Genomic DNA, 19,074 nt, shown 5'->3' with positions numbered 1-19,074 from the left:
GCTGAATCTACTCCTCTCCACAATGTCTGGTGTGCAGTACCCACTGTACCCATGCTGAACAGGTGTCTACAAGGCTGAAGTTGCTGAGCAAATGATGATAATAATATAAACATTAAATACTTTCTATTGAGTGCCCCAATAATTCCATTTCTCCATATCTACCCATAGCAAAAGAATGTGCACTGCACCAGTAAGTGAAAGTATTAAAAAATAAGAAACAACCTATTTTTTAAAGTTAAATTACAGTATATCCACTATATGTGGAATACCATATAACACTGAGAAAAAGCTGCAAGATTCACTGTTAAGTTATAGAAAAATGTAGAAGTAGTGTTCAGCTCTCCAACCCAGATGTCACATATTATTTTAAAAGCCCCACAGAACAATGTATTTCTGTGTGCATACATATATGTATTCATATGAATACATACCTAAATGAACACAGCCCAAGTGATATATTGTTATGCCCAGGAAATGAGTTAAATTCAAGGAAGGGGTGGCAAAAAAGGGGATTCTAGCTTCTATCAGTAGTATTCAAATATTTATAAGGATATTCTCATTCCTACTTATGTGATCATAAATACATGTATAATTACATCTGTTTTCAATTTGAATTTAAAATTTTAAAAATATCAAAAAGAAATTCACCAAAATGTTAAAGGTAATTATTTCTGGGTGGGAGTATTAAAAATAATTATGGGTACTTTTTTTTTTCTTTTTAGGTGCAGAATGTGTATTTTTGTTTTTTTATTAAACATACAAACACAAACATTTTTATCATATGATCATTCTATTCTACATATATAATCAGTAACTCACAATATCATCACATAGTTGTATATTCATCATCATGATCATTTCTTAGAACATTAACATCAGTTCAGAAAAAGAAAAGAGAAAAAAATTCATATATACCACACCCCTTACCCCTCCCTTTCATTGATCACTAGCATTTCAATCTACTAAACTTATTTTATCATTTGTTCCCCTTATTATTTATTTATTTTTAATCCATATGTTTTACTCGTCTGTCAATAAGGTATAATTCGTGGGTATTCTTTATGCTTCTGTATGTTTCAAGTCTTCTATAATAGGTAATTATCTTTATAAATCAAGAAAAAAGGCAACAAATTAATTTTACTTTAAAAACTGACTGATATTACTGTATCTTATAATATGCTGTGATTAGGGTATGAGGAACCCAGGTAAGGATTATTTAAAGAAGGATGATGGTTTAGCTTTTTTTAGAACAACTTTCAGGATTTTGTTTTTATTTCCTAATTCCAGAAGTAAAGCATACTCAGTGCTCAATTCAACCTGGCTCCAGGGCCCCAGAGACATTCCTGAGATCGCCTGTTCAGCTCTCCAACCCAGATGTCACACAACTAGGAAATGAAGACATTTTTTCCCATACTTGGAGCCCAAGTCTCACCCCTTGTGAAATTCTCAAGGGTAAATACCAGGGCCTTATCTAGAAGAGAATACTTTCACTTAGCCCTCATTCTTCACTTTGCTAGGAGCAAAGGAGCTGAGGCAGGAGCGTAAAAATTAGCAACATTTATTAGCCCGTGGTTCAACATGATCCGATAAGGATGCTCATTTTTTTCAAAAAATACTGGATAGTTCTAATACATTACAACAACAAATACTTCTAATAATGAACTAAAATATGCCTAAAAATCAGAACACAGATTTCAGTATTGGAAATCTGGGTTCAAATCCCAGCTCTGCCCTTTACAAGCTCTGTAACCTTGTGTGGTTTTACTTAATCCCTCTAACATCACTTTCCTCATCTGTAAATGGGGATAAGGCCCTCACAGGCGGCAATGAGAATTAAAGGAGAGAATCTATGAGAAAATACCCAACCCTGGCGCATGACACATGATAAGCCTAACTTCCTAGGGTGTTCTCTGGAACCAGATCAAATGAACTCAGCCAATCTTCCATGCATTCAGCCTTTCAGATCAATGAAAACCATAATCGTGTCTTCTCCGTTCTAAACATCCCTGTGGCACTTCCACTGCTAGGACACAATTCCCCAATTTTATATTTGAATGACAGTCTCCTGTGAGGGTGACCAGTAGCTAGATGCTCACAGATCTATTTCGGAGTACACAGGCAGTTAACTGCCAACACTGCTGAAAACAGCTACATGCCAGCTACTTTGCTGAACCTTGCTATATAAAGCTCAGCCTCAGCCTCACTACTGCCCTGAAGACTCAGAGGCTCAAAGACAGGAAGTAGCCTTCCCAAGGTCACACAGCTGGGAACCTGCACAGCCCATGCCCTTTTCATTGTTGTACATACAGTGTTTCCCAACCCCTGCTTCAGGCCCAGTGATGGAGAACTCACTACTTTATGATGCTGCCCATTTCATCAGTAGGATGACTTTAAGGTCCCAGGTGGGGTGAGACCCTTGGTTCCTCTGACCTAGATCCTCAGCAGCTCTGGAGGCTACCCTCAACCTCACAGCTCTTACCAACCACCTAGCCATTCTTGGCAGGGAAGCCTCAGGGCGTTTCTGTCCAGGCGGGCAAAACCTACATAAATGTCGCTAAACACTCTCCCAAGGAGCAGCATCTTCCTACACCCCTACTGCAGGGCTTTTGAAGACATTCTCCCATCCCTAGTAGATAATGCCTGGAAGTTCTAAGAATTCAAAGCTAAACAATCCCTTCTGGCCAGGAGGCAATCAACTAGGCTGGTTGCTAAGCAACTGGTAGGCACAAAAGTGTTGCAGTCCTTTTCAGAAGCTTGGAAAGGGGTCAAAGAGCTGTGTCTTGCCAACGCACAGGCTTTAAATCGGCTCCAAGGCAGGAGGGGGTTTCTTTAAGGAAGATGGTGATAGATTCACTCATTGGCTTTATTCTCCTTTCAGTGCTGCCGTCAGCAGCAAAGACTCCAGGCACACTGTGAACTGCATACAAATCCTAAGCTCTGCTCTGGGCCCCCCAGTAGCAGCTCTGCACCAACATATTTGGGAAGAGCATCCTCTGCAAGCTCAATAGGCAGCCTGTGAGGCTGACCCAAAGCCCAGCCAATGAATAAACCTGCCTCTGTGAGACCCACACCTCTTTCCCCTGACAATCTTGCTGGTATCTAGGGCAGGAGACATTCACAGCACCAAACAGACATATACCCAAACAGGGCATGAAGCCGACTGAGCCATGTCCTCTATATCTATCTAGTCTACTCTACTCTAGCCCCAGACCATGCCCAGACTGCAGAAATCTAGTTTTTGCCCCCTACCCCCTGGGAAGTACCCCGGGGAAACAATGAGATTGAGTGGTAAAAAGCCTGAGTTCTTCAAACAAACCTACACTTAAAATTTGGCTCTGTTGCCTTCTAGCTGTGACCTCAGACAAGCTGTTAAACCCCTCTGGGACTCAGTTTCAATATCTGGAAACAGGCAACAATACTTACTTTTCAGGGTCATTGTGAAGTACAAATGAAGAAGTATCTATAAAATAAAACCTAGTTCAGGCATTGGCACAGCAGGCCTGACTGCTCAATATATGGCAGGTAACAAGGTTCTGTTTCCCTGGACCTGGATCGGTGTATCCTTATCAACCACAGCAGTGGGGCAGCCTCTGAACATGCCACCACCACATGTGTTCTAAGCTGATGGAGTCTGTATTCAGCTCCATCCAGCACCACCCTTTGCCTACCCCTTGGCTTCAGTTATTATAGTTATCATAGTTTTTTAGGTGACTTCCTCCTCAGCAGCACAGAAGCTCCTCTACAGGCAGAGCCCTTCTTAATCAGCTCCATAGCAACACAGTCAAGGCACCAGGAATGCTTATAAATAACAGCCACAATACTAGTGTCCAGCAGAAGGGTAAAGGAGCGCAGATACAAAGGACTGCAGCATGAGTAGGTTAAAGGCACTCCTGACACCCCTCGTGGTTCCCACAGAATTAAAGCTCCCAGATTTGTACTACCCAAACTGAGGAAAAGTAATCACCCCTATCCGAAACTGCCTGATTCTCTGTAGTGGGAAAGAAGAAATGCTCTCTGTGGACCTAAATTCCCCAAGGACTTGGACTTTAATATTCAATGGTAAAAATACTACAAATATAATTCTAGAGTTTGTTTCTCTAATGTTGCCCTTCAACTCAGAATAAAAAGACAGAGAGCCAGGTTTCATTTCTACTTCTCTCCCCCACCAACCCTCTAAGAGCAGTATCAAAAAGGGGTTCCTGGTTTTCAGGGAGATTATGGGAAGAATAAGCAATTTCCCTAGAACCAGTCATTTTTAAATATATGAGCAGAGGATAAAAGCTGGGATAACGGAGGCTGCAGGACACCTCTAAGGGCTAGAGTCAGAGACTAACATTCGCCAAGTGTCTACCTATACCTGTGCCAGGTGTGCCCCATGTACATATACACAGTTCCATTTAAAACTCACAACAGGGTGGGCAATGGTGGCACAGTGGCAGAGTTCTCGCCTGCCATGCCGGAGACCCAGGTTCGATTTCCGGTGCCTGCCCATGCAAAAAAAAAAAAACAACAAAAAACTCACAACTGCTGTGCAAGGCAGAGGTACTGTGTCTATTTCACAAATGAGGAAACTGAGGCTCTAGAAGGTTAACGGTTTTACCCAGCATTACACAACAAAGAAGGAATTCCAGATCTGGCATCAAAGCTGGTCCCCTTTCTTTTGGCTCAAGCTTTGCAGAATGAACCCGAGAAAACTATTCTGTATGCCTTTCAGGACCCTCAAAATAAAGGAGAGCTACAATTGGAGGAAAAAGTCCTTCCCTATTCTTAATATTAGAAAGGGCCCACTCCTAAAATAACACCATAAACTATTCACAAACTTTCATGGTACACAAAATGTGTTTAAAGAACTTTTCAATTATTACTAGACCTTTAGAACCCTTAATAGAAGGCAGCTATTAATTATCCCCATTTTGCAGATGTGTTACTTGAGGGTCACAGAGATTAAAACCTTCCCGGAAGCCACACAGTGAGTCAGTAGCAAAGGAAGTCTTCCCAAGATTCCTGCATTTTAAAGACAGGAGAAGCAACATCCAGTAGTCCCTTCCCTTCTTTCAGCGGAGAGGCCCAGAGCCCAATGCTGCCTCTCAAATCACGTCCTGGGAAAACCAGGCACATCAAAGGTAGCTGAAGCTCATCAAGACAGAGCATTCAAGCAAATCATCAACATTCATTTTAGATGCTTCCCACTGTCACTCTTGAATACACCAGGTATCAGAGTAAGACGAAAGGCAGAACATGACTCACTTCAGATATAATGCCTGTACTTAGGAAAAGGTTTCTGAGCATATTTCTCATCATCCAGCTTTCATACAGCATACTTCACCAGTGGCGCAGAGGTGATGAAAGGATCAATAATTTACAAACAAGCTTCTACCCTTGCCTAAGTTTTACAAGTACCATTCTAATATGTAACTACTGAATTCAAGTTCACCCATTTCTCATTTGCCCAGGCCCCAAATCTAGGAATCATCCTTAATTATTCTCCATCCCTCACACTTCACAATCAACGCATCGGCCTCCAAAAATATTCCCAGAATCTGAATACTTCTCACTATCTCCACTATCAGAACCAGAACCTTTGTCCCAGATACCTTCACCACTTCCCCGACTACTTTAACAGCTTCCTGGACTTTTCTCTCTGCCTCCTCTTTTGTCCCTCTCATCCACCATCCTTAGCAGCCTGAATGACCTTTTCCTCAAGCATAAATCAGATCATGTCTGATCTGATTTATTTATTTCCCTTGCTTAAAACCTTTCAATGGATTCTCGTTTTAACACTTGGCATAAAACCCAATTTCCTTAACAGAGTATACAAGACTCTAGCCCCATTCTCACTCAGACCTTCCTCTCCTTCACAGCACTTCAGCCACACTGGCCTTACTGCTTATTATCAACACACCAAGCTCCTTTCAATCTCAGGAACTTTGTACATCACCCATTCTATTTTGTGAAGTCTCTTTTCCCAAAATGCTGACTAGGTGCCTTTGTATAGTTTGAGTCTCCGCTCAAATGTCACCTATTCTAAGAGGCTTTCCCCAACTGCTCCAGTTAAAGTCAAGTCACATCCATAGAACCCCTATTTTCTCCACCACACTGTCCTATTTTATCTTCCTCATAAATTACTTATCAGCACCTACAATTTTTTGCCTTCTTGTTTAATTTCTATCTCCCCCAAACTATGATATAAACTCCATCATTCTTGTTCACTACTGCATTCCAAGTGTCTAGAACAGGCTAGTCATACAGTATGTGCTCAATAAACATTTTGGGAGCAATTGGTTCAGAAGGCAACAGTGCACTCTTCTACTCCTCAGGATGGTGACACTACTCTCCCTATCCAAATCTGAGAATGGAAATTTGTTTAGTCATTCATTCATTCAGTTCAAAGCAACAGATGACTATGGGACAGTTGGCAAGGTACCCTGGTGAACATGTAACCAGCATGACCTGTTTCACAAATCAAAGCACGATTAAAAAAAAAAAGGCACTTTACAAAGAACTTAATTTCTGTCAAACATGTCAGTTTCTTTGTAGCTAACTGCTACTCAGCAACCCTAGTGTCTCAAGGAAAAACCAAGGATTTGAGAAATCTGTTTACAAGTGCCCAATCTCTTCAGTAAACATTTGTGGTCTTTTCTATAAACATAACTATTAAAAAACAAAGAGTAAATGAGGGTTTTCAAAAATTTCACCTCCCATCTTCTTCACTCTTGTTTCTAATCTTGCTTCCTGGTAGCAGTTTCTGCAAACAACAGTATATTTTAATTTAGGGAGCATTGTTCTCAGATTATGAAGCATCAACAGACTGTCTTGAGGCCAAAGAGAAGCAGCATAATGCGGTCTCTAGAACTTCAGGCTTTGGAATCACAAGGTACAGATTCAAATCACATGTTAACAAGTAGTGATAAGACCCTAGGCAAATTTATCTTATTGTACTTAAGAATTATATAACAATTACTAGTTGCCAGGCAGGGTTCTAAATGCTTTACAATAATATGATTATTGAAGATTAAATAAGATAGATGTACTGTTATCATCTGTATCTTAAAGGCAAGGAAACAAGAACAGAGAGGTAAAATGACTTGCTCAAAGTCAAAGCTAGTATTAGAGCCAGGATTCCAATCTAGGCAGTCTGATGCCAGAGTCTATACTCTTAATCCTTACACAAGGTTCCTCTCCAATCCACAATTTCTTCATCTGTGAAATTTATAACTAATTAAGTCTGCCTTATTTCACTGTCATGTGTGATTTCTGGTACACAGTAAACCACTATTACTAGTTACTCTTAGCAGCTACTAAATCGGTTCACTACTCTTAGTGGTTGTAGTAATAGTCGTAATTCTATACTCTACTTTCACCTTTGGTCCAGCCAAGACTAAAAGAAAAATATTCTGGCTGAGAAACCTTTCCAAGGCCCTCCTAGTAGGATACATTATAATATAATGGAAGCTCCATGAGAATAGGATTGTCTGCTTTACTTACCATTGTATCCATGCAAACAGAGCTCAGTAAATATGTGAAGAATCAAGTGGGAATGAATTGAATACAAGGACAAGATTCTGCCAAGACATGATGACTACTAAGGTGGTTACTATTATTTCTCAAATGTGGCTAAACATGAAAGAGGTAAATTCACAAGGTTCTCAGAGGACGGTGTGAGCTGGCCATTACTTGAGACAGCCTGACTACTGGGAGACAGTGTGGTATAATGCAAAGTAAATAATATTGCTCACTCATTTTAGTTTAATGAACAAACAAAGGGACCTGTATTTTAATCCTGACTCTGCTACAGACTAGCTGGACCATTACTGGAAATTAACCAGGGCTCCAAAAGCATCTGTAAAGAGGAAGTTGGACTATATGCTTATCATACATACATTCTATTTGATGGGACTCACCAAAGGACTTTATCATGAAAGTAAAAAGACATCCTACACAACGGGAGAAAATATTTGGAGACCACATATCTGATAAAAGTTTACTATCCAAAATATATAAATAAATCCTTCAACTTAAAGACAAAAACCCAGTTAAATTTTTAAAATGGGAAAAGGACTTGAATAGATACCCCTATAAAGAAGATATACAAATGGCCAAAGGCACATGCAAAGATACTCAATATCATTAGGCATCAGAGAAATGCAAATCAAAACCACAATGAGATACCATTTCACCCTCACTAGAATGGCTACTATTGGAAAAAAAACATAATTGGGGTGGGCCACTGTGGCTCAGCAGGTAGAGTTCTCGCCTGCGATGCCAAAGACCCAGGTTCGATTCCCGGTGCCTGCCCATGCAAAAAAACAAAAACAAAAACAAAACCAAACAAACAGATAATTACAAGTGTTGAAGAGGATGTGGAGAAACAGGAACACTCATTCATTATTAGTGGGATTGTAACAATGATTCCACCACTGTGGAAGACAGTTGGAGCTTCCTCAAAAAGTTAAGTATGGAATTATCATATAGCCCAGCAATCCCACTTCTCTGTATATATCCCAAATAACTGAAGATACTTGAACAGATATTTGCACACTGATGTTCACAGTAACATTATTTACAAAACATGGGAGCAACCCAAGTGTCCATCAGCCAATGAATGGATAAACAGCATGTACATATATATGTATATACATACATACAATGAAATATTATTCAGCCATGAAAAGAAACGAAGTTCTGATACATGCTACAATATGGATAGCAAACCTTGAAGAAATCATGTTGAGTGAAATAACTCAGACACAAAAGGACAATATTGCATGATCTCACTGAAATGATTAGAATAAGCAAACTCAAGAGTCAGAATCTAGAATACAGGTTACCAAAGGGCTGAGTAGGGAGAAGGAATAGAGAGTTAAGATTTTAAATGTACAGAGTTCCTATTTGGAATGATGGAAATGTTTTGGTAATGGATGGTGATGATGGTAGCATAATACTGTGACTGTAATTAAAGCACTAAGGTATGTATTTGAATGTGGTTAAAAAGGGAAATGTCACGTATTTACAGTTAGAGAATAAATTTTTTTTTAAATCCATGCAGCTGCACAAAAAAAAAAAAGACACGACTACATGTTGATGATAAATACTTTCTATTTGCTCGTTACTTTATAACAGTCATCACAACAACTTGCAAGAAAGATGATTACCAGGCACTCAATAATGTTCAATGAAGATCAATACCAATTGAAGATGAGGTAACTGGGCTTCATGAAATAACTTGCTCAAGGTCACAGAACCCCGTAGAACATGAACTAGAGTCTGGATCTCTTTTACAGTAAACTAACACTTGCAAGATTCTCTTCAGTTCTAAAATGTTGTAATATTATTCCTCTTTCCCAAGCCTAATTCATCTGTAATCATTTATCTTACCAAGTAATCTTGCCTGACTCTTCTATATCATGGGACAGCGGGATCAACCTAAAGAATCAAAAACACCTTAAGAGATAAAGATACAAATCCCTTGCATTTGCCCAGAATCGAGACTAAAAGTATTTTATAATAAATGATTATTTCATTTTAAGCCACAAGGTTTAAATTTAAGCAATGTGGTAAAAAATAATTTCCAGTCACACAATGGTTCCCAAGAGTACAACACATAACTTCTCTTTTTAAATTTTATAATCAAAACTCTGCCACCTGATTTAAAGTAGATCCACAAAGTTAAATTTAAAGGTTGGCAGAGAGCGTCTAACAAATGCTTACTTTCTTTACTGTATTAACAAAACACACACCTGACACTGAATCTCTGAGTATAACATCCTTCTAAGAGTTGTAAGTTAGGAATTTTAAAACATCTGGCAGTCGCAGCCAGTCAACTTTCTTGGTGGCTCATAACGGGAGAGTCAAGGTCAAACAGTTGAGCCTCCTTACCCTCCCATCTAGTATCTGAAAAGCAACCACCTGTGAGTTCAAAATATTCCATTCTGGTGTTCTCATAAATACAAATGTTAACTCCAGAAACACACCCTGGCTCAAAGTTTTGTTGATGACAAAGTTACATGGAACAAGAAGACACTCTTAAACGCAGGAACTTTCACCTACTCTCAAGCAGTTTCACCGCTTATCAAATGAGAATAATCACCTTGTACTTATCGCACTAGATAATTATATGAACCAAATGATGAAGAATTAAAACAGTTGTGCAAACGCGAGAGGCTACGATTATTATTACTATCTTCTAGGTCGGGGTCCGGAAGACCCCCTTGCACTCTTGGCTATATCTTCCGCAGGGTCTGGGATAGGGTACCAATTTCTTCTGACGATTCCAGACCTGGCAACCGTAGATGCACCTGGCAAGTCTGGTGCTGAGATGGAGAGTCCTCAGGAACTGGACCTAGCGGGCTCAATAACGACCGTGCCCCCCAGTCACCTTGCCGTCACCTTGAGGAGCAGAAAGAATTTCTACGAGAGCCGAGAGAGCGGTCCTAAAAAGGAAGAAAGAGGAGCCTCTATTCTTCCACAGGCTGCCGCTGCTTGAACCTACGCTTCCCGCAGGGCTGGGCCAGGGCCAGAGAAACTGACTGAGCCGGGGACGCCTTGACCTCGGGCGTTAGAGAAGCGGGTACGGGTGCTGAGCTCGCAGCCGGAACTGGTACCAGAAAAGTCGACCCGAGGTAGACCCCGCCTCGCTTTGCCTCGCCTACAGCCGCAGGCACAATGGGAAGCACCCTGCCCCCATGAACCTTGGGGTTCTGGGCTCGCTCACCTGAAGCCGGGTCACCAGAAGGCTGTAGGGCGCCATTTTGTGCACTGACAAAGATGAGGTCGCGTGAAAGTGACGTACTACATAGCGTCATTTAAAGCCTTTGGGCAGGGGGCGTGACCTAAGAAGAGACACGTCGACGGTGGGGGCGGGGCCTTCCTAGAGGTGTCAGAGCTGGGGAACACAGTAGTGGGTGGAGAGCACATGTAAGGAACGGACACGTGAGAGGGAAAAAAGCTGCAGAAATAAATACCCGCTACAAATATATTTTATTGAAAAACAAGTTTCCGTTGTATCTGCCATCCAAATCTGGGAAAACTATATATTTTTTTAGGACTTTCAAGCACCTGCCAGGACCTGGTTCCCCAGCAGTGACAGATGCTCGACTAGGAATTTAAGAGCTTTGATCGCGCGAGAGCGAGCTTTGGTGCAAAGACAGTAAAATGGTGAAAGCTTAGCCGACCAATCACGGCGACCCAGAGGCAGGAACAATGGGGGTTAAAGGTCGGACGGAAGTTTCCGAAACTTCCGGTGGCCGGTTAGAGTGGGCGCTATGGCTAAGCATCATCCTGATTTGATCTTTTGTCGTAAACAGGCTGGTGTTGGTGAGACTGCGCCCCGTCCCCGGCTTGTCAGTGAAGGGGTCGTATTATGAGCTGGAAGGTTGGGGGGGTTCTCATTACTTCTCTAGAGTGTCGCCTCGGACGTGCCACGCTTCCCGCCTCGGGGTTTCAGGGTATTGTAGGAGCGCGCGGATACGTGCTTCTGAGAAAAAGAGGGCGGGAGGCGGGGAGCCTTGAGGCGGGGTTGGGTTCTGGGGCTGGGTACCAAGAAATATTGCTGAGAATTGCCAAGGACCTGGGACGGGCTTCAGGAGGGAGGTCGTGACTGTGGGTTTGGCTCAGATCGGAGTTCATCGTGAATAATAAGATGGCCATTCCTTAGAATTTACTGTAGTCTCTGTTCCTGACCCCGCCTCCGGCTCAAGTGTGTTTTTCTCTTTAGCCAAAACACTAATTCTAATTGTACTCTTACCTTCTTCGATCTTGCAGCCATCGGAAGACTGTGTGAAAAATGTGAGTTGAACTCCCTCCCAGCACCCCACCCCTCCCACTCAGTTTCTGTGGAGCCAGTAAACGGACATTTCCACCAGTGCCATATAAATGGGCTTTGAATAGGGGTGGCTGGAAGCATGTAACAATGCCAGGCTGCAACTAAGGGATCCCTCTACTTCCCCACTCCGACTTGTACATTTTAAATGCTATATTCGGGTTTTGAGAAAGTCTCCAGCTTTGGACATGAATTGCTAGAATAGCATGACCCCATCCCCAATACAGTTTTAAGGACTTGGGAGAGGAGGAACTTGCAAGTGAGTATGACTCTATTCTCTTTTCCTTGCAGGTGATGGCAAGTGTGTGATCTGTGATTCTTACGTGCGTCCCTGCACCCTAGTGCGCATATGTGATGAGTGTAACTACGGCTCTTACCAGGGGCGCTGCGTGATCTGTGGGGGTCCCGGGGTCTCTGACGCCTATTATTGTAAGGAGTGCACCATTCAGGAGAAGGATGTGAGTGTATACAAAGCTTTCTATTTGACCTTTCCTTTTATTTAGTAACACTGCCATCCACAGCAAACTCCTATGGTCTGTGGAGATTACCATGTTTGGCTAGTCACCTAGGTTATAATTTCAAGTTCTTTGAGCCAAGTTGGGTGTGGACCAATAAAAGGCAGTTATTTTGCATCAAAGGCAAAAATGCAAGAGAAGCAAATCTTTGTCAACACCAGCAATTTGGCAAGACTTCTCTCTATTCCTTTAATGTCACTCTATGATTATTCTTATTCAGAAACAGCATCCTGCATTTGTAAGTCTTAGCTCAGTGCATAATGTGTAATAGCCACTCAGTAATTCTCTTGACTCTACTATCATTAGGGATTGCTTGGGTGGATGTGGTGACAAAGTGGAATTTGAGACCGTTTAAGTTGATTTCAGCTTTCTACAGCCGAAGAATGCCTTTGGTTTAATATCGTAGAATTGACTGTGGTTCCACCTCATGATATTTTTATTCCCTGACATTGTGTAATGGCAGACAATGGCTAGTTATCATTGAACTCCCTAAGCCAAATGCCAGGAAAGAGGACTTGCAGATCTGCACCAAAGACAAGTTTTAACATTTTTCTTTAGATTTGTACTGGCAGCAGGGCTCTTGGAGGGGAAAAACAACCACCGTGAATCAGCTTGTTTTCTTCCTACAACACAATAAAAGGAAATGTGATGAGGGTACCCCATTACCTAGTATAGCATAAGGCAAAAGATACTGAGTTCTTCATATTTCCATGAGCAAGGAGTAGATACTTTATACAATTTCCCTTCTCCTGACAATAACTGTAAAATAGGTAGTGGTATCCTCATTTTACAGTGCACCGTCCAGCTAATAAGTGACAGACCCAGGCTGTCAGACTATACTTTGTGGTGTCACCATTATACCATGTTGTCCTTTTGAAATAGCTTTTGGTAAGATGTTAATTGAACTACCTCAGTAGTCTTATTTATTCATTTGGATCCTGTCTATCCCCAGTAGGAAGGACATATCAGGCCAAATTAGACTATTTCTTGCACAATTACATCTCCAAAATTTAGAGAGATGCGAAAGGTCATAAAAAAACATAATTTCAGTTGGTTACTTGAACATTCTCCTGGACTCTGATTTACGTTTCTCCTTTGACTGTGAAACCATATCCTGCATTTTATAAATGTGGATCTGAAAAAATTAAATTAAAAACAAAACAAAATAAATGTGGTTCTGGTTTTGCAGCTAGATTAAACTCCTTTAGCACAAGGCCCTAGGACTATGTATTTGTCTCCTCCGTTTCCCCAGTTCTTGGTTTAGTGCTTAGCTGGTAGTACAAGCATGAGGGACATTTTTGGTGCCGTCCCTGTAAACCATATGAATATCCCTTGACAGGGTGTCTGATACATAGGTGTTTGGTAATTATTTACAGCATATAAGCAGTGTAACCATGGTAAGGTAACAGCAGGGAAAAGAAAGGATGAGCAACTCTTAAGCTAGCTAAAGTCCATTAAGAACAACATTTTCTTGAACTTTTGCATGATTGTGACTGAAGTTCTTATCTGGCATAAGCTTTGCAACCAGAGAGTGCTTAATAAATGTTAATTGCCATCTGACTCGTATGCATGTGTATGTGACCTGATACTTTGGGATCCTTATGCCTCATTTTGTCCCTGAGAGAATGGTCTTAGACGTCACTTCCCCTACCTCACATTGTACAGGAATGTTCTGAGGATATTTGAGATGGCATCTAGCTCATATTTAATCAGCACTAGTTTCCAAGGAACACAAAGCAGTCCAGTGACATGATCCAGGCTCTCAACCTTACAGATTGTCATGTAGATTAAGTGCCCAAGACTTTTTCCTATGCAGAAATCTTCCCAGAACCAAAGCACTCCCCATTATTGTTCTCTTCCTGCAACTTTCATAATTTATAAGGGAATTAGACCAGAAAGCTAATCTGGGTTCTCCCACTTACAGTTTTTCAAAGCCACAACAATAATCAGGAGTTGAGGATAATATCTATGAAAATTGCTAGTTTCTTATAGGGCAGCACCACATTAATCCTCTTTAGCCCTTGATTCCTTTACTCCTTTCACTTACCATTTTCTTCAATTCTCCTCCCATACAAAAAAGAAGAAAAATGGCTAAAATTTGTGGAGCTCTTGATATGTGTGAGGGTCAATGCTGAACGTTCTCCAAAAGTCTTAAGTGATACAGGTCAGGAAACTAAGGCCTAGAGATGTTAAGCAAAGTGGCCCAGGATCACATGGCTAGGAAATGGCAGATACAGTACTAGAACCCAGGTCTGTCTAACTCAGTGTTTTTCAGTCTTTTTTTGTTATTGACCCCTAAGGAGAAAAATTAAACTTTAAATTACCTTAATTAAATTTCTCCCTAACAAGAGAAATTAAATACTAAAGAATAAGATTTTATTGGGTGAGGGTGAAGCTTTAGATCACAAGCCATTTCAGTATCAAAGATGTTTTCACAATACTGCCCCTATAGAGGATACATGGTCTAATTCAAAGCACTTGCTCCAACCACTTCACCGTATTGCTTTTCACTTTGTGGTTAAGGATGTGCCTTTCTCTTGCTATTTATACTGGTCTTTGCTCCCCATTTAAGTGAACAACAGAGCAGTTAGAGCAAAGAAAATAAGTGATACTTTTCAAAGGTAATTCACAAATTTACCTTGGTAAAGAGAAGGTTTTTGGTTTTTTTGTTTGTTTCATTTTGTTGAGTTTTGTTTTGGCCTCTAAGAAACCTTAGTAAGTTTCAAATATAATACCATTGTTAAGGTGTACATAGTCTGGTTTTCACATCGTTGTAATTCAGTCAAGAGTTGCTGAAACAAACAGCTTTGCCTTCTAGTTCTTCTTCAAGGAAGTCTAGCTGCTGGCTGTTCATAATTCCTTGTTTCCACTTGTAAGAAGTAGAGATATGGACTCATTATAAGTAAAGTATTACTTCAAAGTGCCTGGATTTTTTTTTAACGTTTCTTATTGTTAAATATAACATATACAAAGAAAAGAAAGAAAAAGTAATGATTTTCAAAGTATACTTCAACAAGTAATCACAGAACAGATTTCAGAGTTTGTTATGGGTTACCATTCCACCATTTCAGATTTTTCCTTCTAGTTGCTACAAAACACTGGAGGGTAGAATAAATATTTTTTTTTATTTTTTGTGAAAAATAACATATATTCGAAAAGGCAAGAAATTTCAAAGCACATCACAACAATTGTAGAACAGATTTCAACTTGGTATGGTTACAATTCCACAATTTTAGGTTTTTACCTCTAGTTGCTCTAAGCTACTGGAGACTAAAATAAATAGCAATATAATAATTCAGCAATCATATTCATTTGTTAAACCCTACCTTCTCTGTATAACTTCACCATCACCTTTGATTTTTCTCCTACTCTTTAGGGGTATTTGGGCTATGCCCATTTTAACTTTTTCATGTTAGAAGGGGAGTGCCTGGATTTTTATCACTGGTTCAGTATAATTTTGGTGGGGGTAGGGTTGGTGTGCATAGGCCAGGTATCAAACCCTAGTCTCCTACATTCAAGATAATTTTTGTAGCTTGCTTTCCTGCCACAGAAATAGATTTGAAACACAGCTTTCCTCAGGAAGGAAACCCAAAGGCATTGAGTTCTCCTTGGTACTTGCTATAGAAGCCCTGCTTAGAATTCTCCCGATGATGTTTTAGTGAATGTGTTTTGTATAATAGAAACAAGCACCTGACACGTTGGAGATACTCAAAAAGTCTTTTGTGAATGAATTTAAACCTTGGCAGGCTAAAATTTTTGTGAAATTTTAGAAATCATAGTGGTCATAAAACATACTTACCATAGGTATTCAGTTCAAGCCACAGCTCCCTGTACTAGGAATGGGAAAATTTGTGTCAGCGATATCTCCTTTGGGAGGACCAAAAAAGGATGAAATTTTTAGTATTCAAGAATATAGCTGTGGGGTGCACAGGTGGTTCAGTAGTAGAATGCTCACCTGCCGTACAGGACACCCAGGTTTGTCTTCCGGCCCATGCACACATGCGCGCGCGCGCACACACACACACCAAAAAAAAAAAGAAGAAGAAGGAATATAGTTGCTAAAAGTGCTAAGGCAGACATTGCAAGTATTTTTTAAATTCCTCCTGCTCAGCTCACAAATACTTGCCTGTATCATCCTCCTAGATTTCTTAACAATTCTTTGATCTTCCTTTCCACACTCTCCATTCTAGACCACACATCCTTACTTCTCAGTAGAACTTGAATTGTGGGATTAGTGAAATTTGGGAACAAACTGGGAGGTATGTAGAAAATAAAAATCAGGGGAACTTAGGCAAGGAAGCAAGAAACCTGTAGAGTCAGTGAGAGAAAATAACAGGAAAGTCCAAAGAATCCATTGAGGATCTAATTACCTAATGCAGTGATTTACTAAACTTTTTTTTTTTAATGCCCTCAAATCCTATCTTCAAAGTGTCTTACATGCTTAGTGCATTTATGTATGTAATAGGCTGAACCATTAACAAATGTTGACATTTGACTCTCTTTGGCAATTTCTTAAAACTTATTAAGGGCTTACTATATGCCAGTATTAAGTATGTTTATTGAATCATTTAATCTTCATTTCTAGGAGGTAGGTTCTACCATCATAGTAGTTTTACACGTGACTAAACTGAGAAATAGGAAAGTTAAGCAACTTATCAGAAATCAAGTGGACTAGCTCGAGTCTACCATCTTAACTTAAACTGTGAGAACAGAGCTGTGCAGATTGGAGTATGGATCCTACGATTTCTTGGCACTTCACAGGAATCTCTAAGACTCTATAAGTCAGTATGTAAACACTGGCCTGATCCTATCCCCTTATTTTACAGTTGGAGAACACAAATCCAAAGGGAAGTGACTTACCCACAGTCACACAGCAAGTGAGTAAGGCACAAATTAGGCTGTCATTACATCACAAATTTTCATATTATCTCTAAAGCTGTTACAGCACTGTTGTATTAATATCAGGCCTTCTTAGGCCAGGAGAGGCAACTATTCCCTTATTATCACAAGGACCATAAATATAGGTTACCTGACTTGCTTGAATTCACCTAGCAAGTCACTGGTAGGGGGCTGGGCCCCGAACTTAGCTACCTACATTACACCAGGCTCAAAACACCAAACTACACAGATGGGAGCACACAACAGAAATATGAGTCAAAGTCGAAAGGATAAGAGATTTTTGTACCATGCTAATAACAGCTTCCAAAGAGAGAATCAGCTGTATTAGATATGAGACGCCTAAGGATATCATTCATTCTAGAGCCCAGTGTCACAGGAATCAATCTCCTTTGTCATGTGTGTTTAATAAAATCATCAGACCTATGAAGGTTTTTCTAGTAACACTTTCCCCAGTTTTCCTCCCATCATCCCAAATCAACTGCTGAAGTCATAATTCCTACAGAACACAGTTTCCTGGGGACTCGTTGAATTCAGGTTCAAGAAATGTCCAGGGGCAGGCGGGTGTTATTACAAATCAGAGAGTGGACCAACAACAGCTATCTAGCATAGGAGCACTCTTCCACCAAGACCATTTGTCAAATTAAGTGAATTAATAAGGATATATCAAACCTAGTATTTTGTGGTACTTAAAATGTAAGGCATTATTTCCTGAAGTCTTTCATTTTTTCCCCTTGTATTCTCTCCCTTCTTAGGTTAGTACTTCTGGGCAGTGGGGGTAGAGTACTTGATCAGCCAATCATTATTACTGTTTATCTCTAACTTGAAGAAATATCTCAAAGGGTTTCAGATTCTACCTCAGCAGTGTCAGATTATCAACAGAAGTGGGCTTAGAAATCAATATTCTAAATGTTAATTGAGGTTACCAGATAGAGGGTAGACAGGAACTAGGCATATTCTAGGTACTTGGTAAATTTTTGATGATTGACTGAGTAGGATAACTGGTGTCTGGTTCTGCTGAACCAACAGTCCAAAAGTTATCCTGGCCAGTTATAAATAAAATGGTCTTTTTCAAGTCATTAAAAGAAGAGAAGAAGCAGTACTGTTTGAGCTAGAACTTCCCATTAGTGTGGTAGACCCATTTTATTGGGTCTTTGAATGTCAAAATGAGATGTTTAGCTTTTATTCATTCTGTGATGAAGTTTTTATCTTAAATCCTTCTCGAGTCAGGCTCAAAGACTTTGAACAAATTCTCAATTCCTCTTTTCCAGAGAGATGGTTGCCCAAAGATTGTCAATTTGGGGAGCTCTAAGACTGACCTCTTCTATGAACGCAAAAAGTATGGCTTCAAGAAGAGGTGATTGGTAGATGGCCCTTTCCTCCCCCCATCAGGCTGCCACAGCTCCCGAGAAGACACCAACAACCATCAGCAGAAGATAAGTGAAGCCCAGAGCACCACCAGGCTTGCTTTTCCAAATACTGGCACGTTTCTACCCCTTTCCTCTTCCCTCACCCAGATATATGGCAGGAATGGAAAAGGATTCTTCATCGAACACTCTGGTGGACTGTATAAGAGAAAAATCAATAAATTCATTCATGATTTTTTCTTGTATTTAAGAAGCAAGGCTCTTGTTCTACACATTGACATGTTCTCTACACCAAGAACTTCTAAAACAGGAAAATATCGTTCAGTCTTATGTTTGAGGAGCTGCCTGTGGAGCCATCCCTCATTACCCTGGTGAAAAACGTGTCCTCATAGCAGCTCTGATGGCAGTTACCCTTCATGAAATGTGTAAGGGGAGCTATCAGAACAATAAATATGGGCATTTTATCTTGTAAAGCTTA

The 19,074-nt window shown here is 40.4% G+C and overlaps 2 protein-coding genes across 7 annotated transcripts in view; one reads left to right on the top strand and one right to left on the bottom strand.

Annotated features, from left to right (window-relative positions):
* ACO2 (aconitase 2) overlaps positions 1 to 10,844 on the bottom strand; it is a 67,717-nt gene extending 56,873 nt beyond the window's left edge. Inside the window, exons 1-2 of one of the 4 annotated variants that reach the window (XM_077168991.1) lie at positions 10,712 to 10,772; positions 9,376 to 9,423 (exon numbers count right to left, since the gene is read on the bottom strand). Coding sequence is in view for 2 of the 4 variants with exons in the window: in XM_077168989.1 (XP_077025104.1) it covers positions 10,712 to 10,747 (36 nt within the window). In the remaining 2 variants the exon portion in view is untranslated. Of the gene's footprint in view, positions 1 to 2,352; positions 2,449 to 2,479; positions 2,636 to 9,375; positions 9,424 to 10,711 lie in introns of those variants that run through there. The other 3 variants (XM_077168989.1, XM_077168990.1, XM_077168992.1) reach the window with 3 other exon arrangements.
* Positions 10,845 to 11,184: 340 nt separating this feature from the next.
* Positions 11,185 to 19,074, top strand: PHF5A (PHD finger protein 5A). Of its 3 annotated transcripts, none has more exons than XM_077168998.1 (4): positions 11,185 to 11,313; positions 11,761 to 11,784; positions 12,110 to 12,276; positions 18,501 to 19,074. In XM_077168998.1, the coding sequence occupies exons 1-4, from the start codon at positions 11,262 to 11,264 to the stop codon at positions 18,588 to 18,590; spliced, it is 333 nt and encodes a 110-aa protein (XP_077025113.1). In that variant the 5' UTR covers positions 11,185 to 11,261; the 3' UTR covers positions 18,591 to 19,074. The 3 variants fall into 3 exon arrangements, with proteins under 3 accessions (XP_077025113.1, XP_077025114.1, XP_077025112.1); XM_077168997.1 differs by having other exon boundaries at positions 11,209 to 11,444; XM_077168999.1 differs by lacking the exon at positions 11,761 to 11,784 and having other exon boundaries at positions 11,197 to 11,313.

This window comes from Tamandua tetradactyla, chromosome 7, assembly GCF_023851605.1.
Source record: "Tamandua tetradactyla isolate mTamTet1 chromosome 7, mTamTet1.pri, whole genome shotgun sequence".
Lineage (NCBI taxonomy): Eukaryota > Metazoa > Chordata > Mammalia > Pilosa > Myrmecophagidae > Tamandua > Tamandua tetradactyla.
This window is presented reverse-complemented; position numbering and strand designations above follow the sequence as displayed.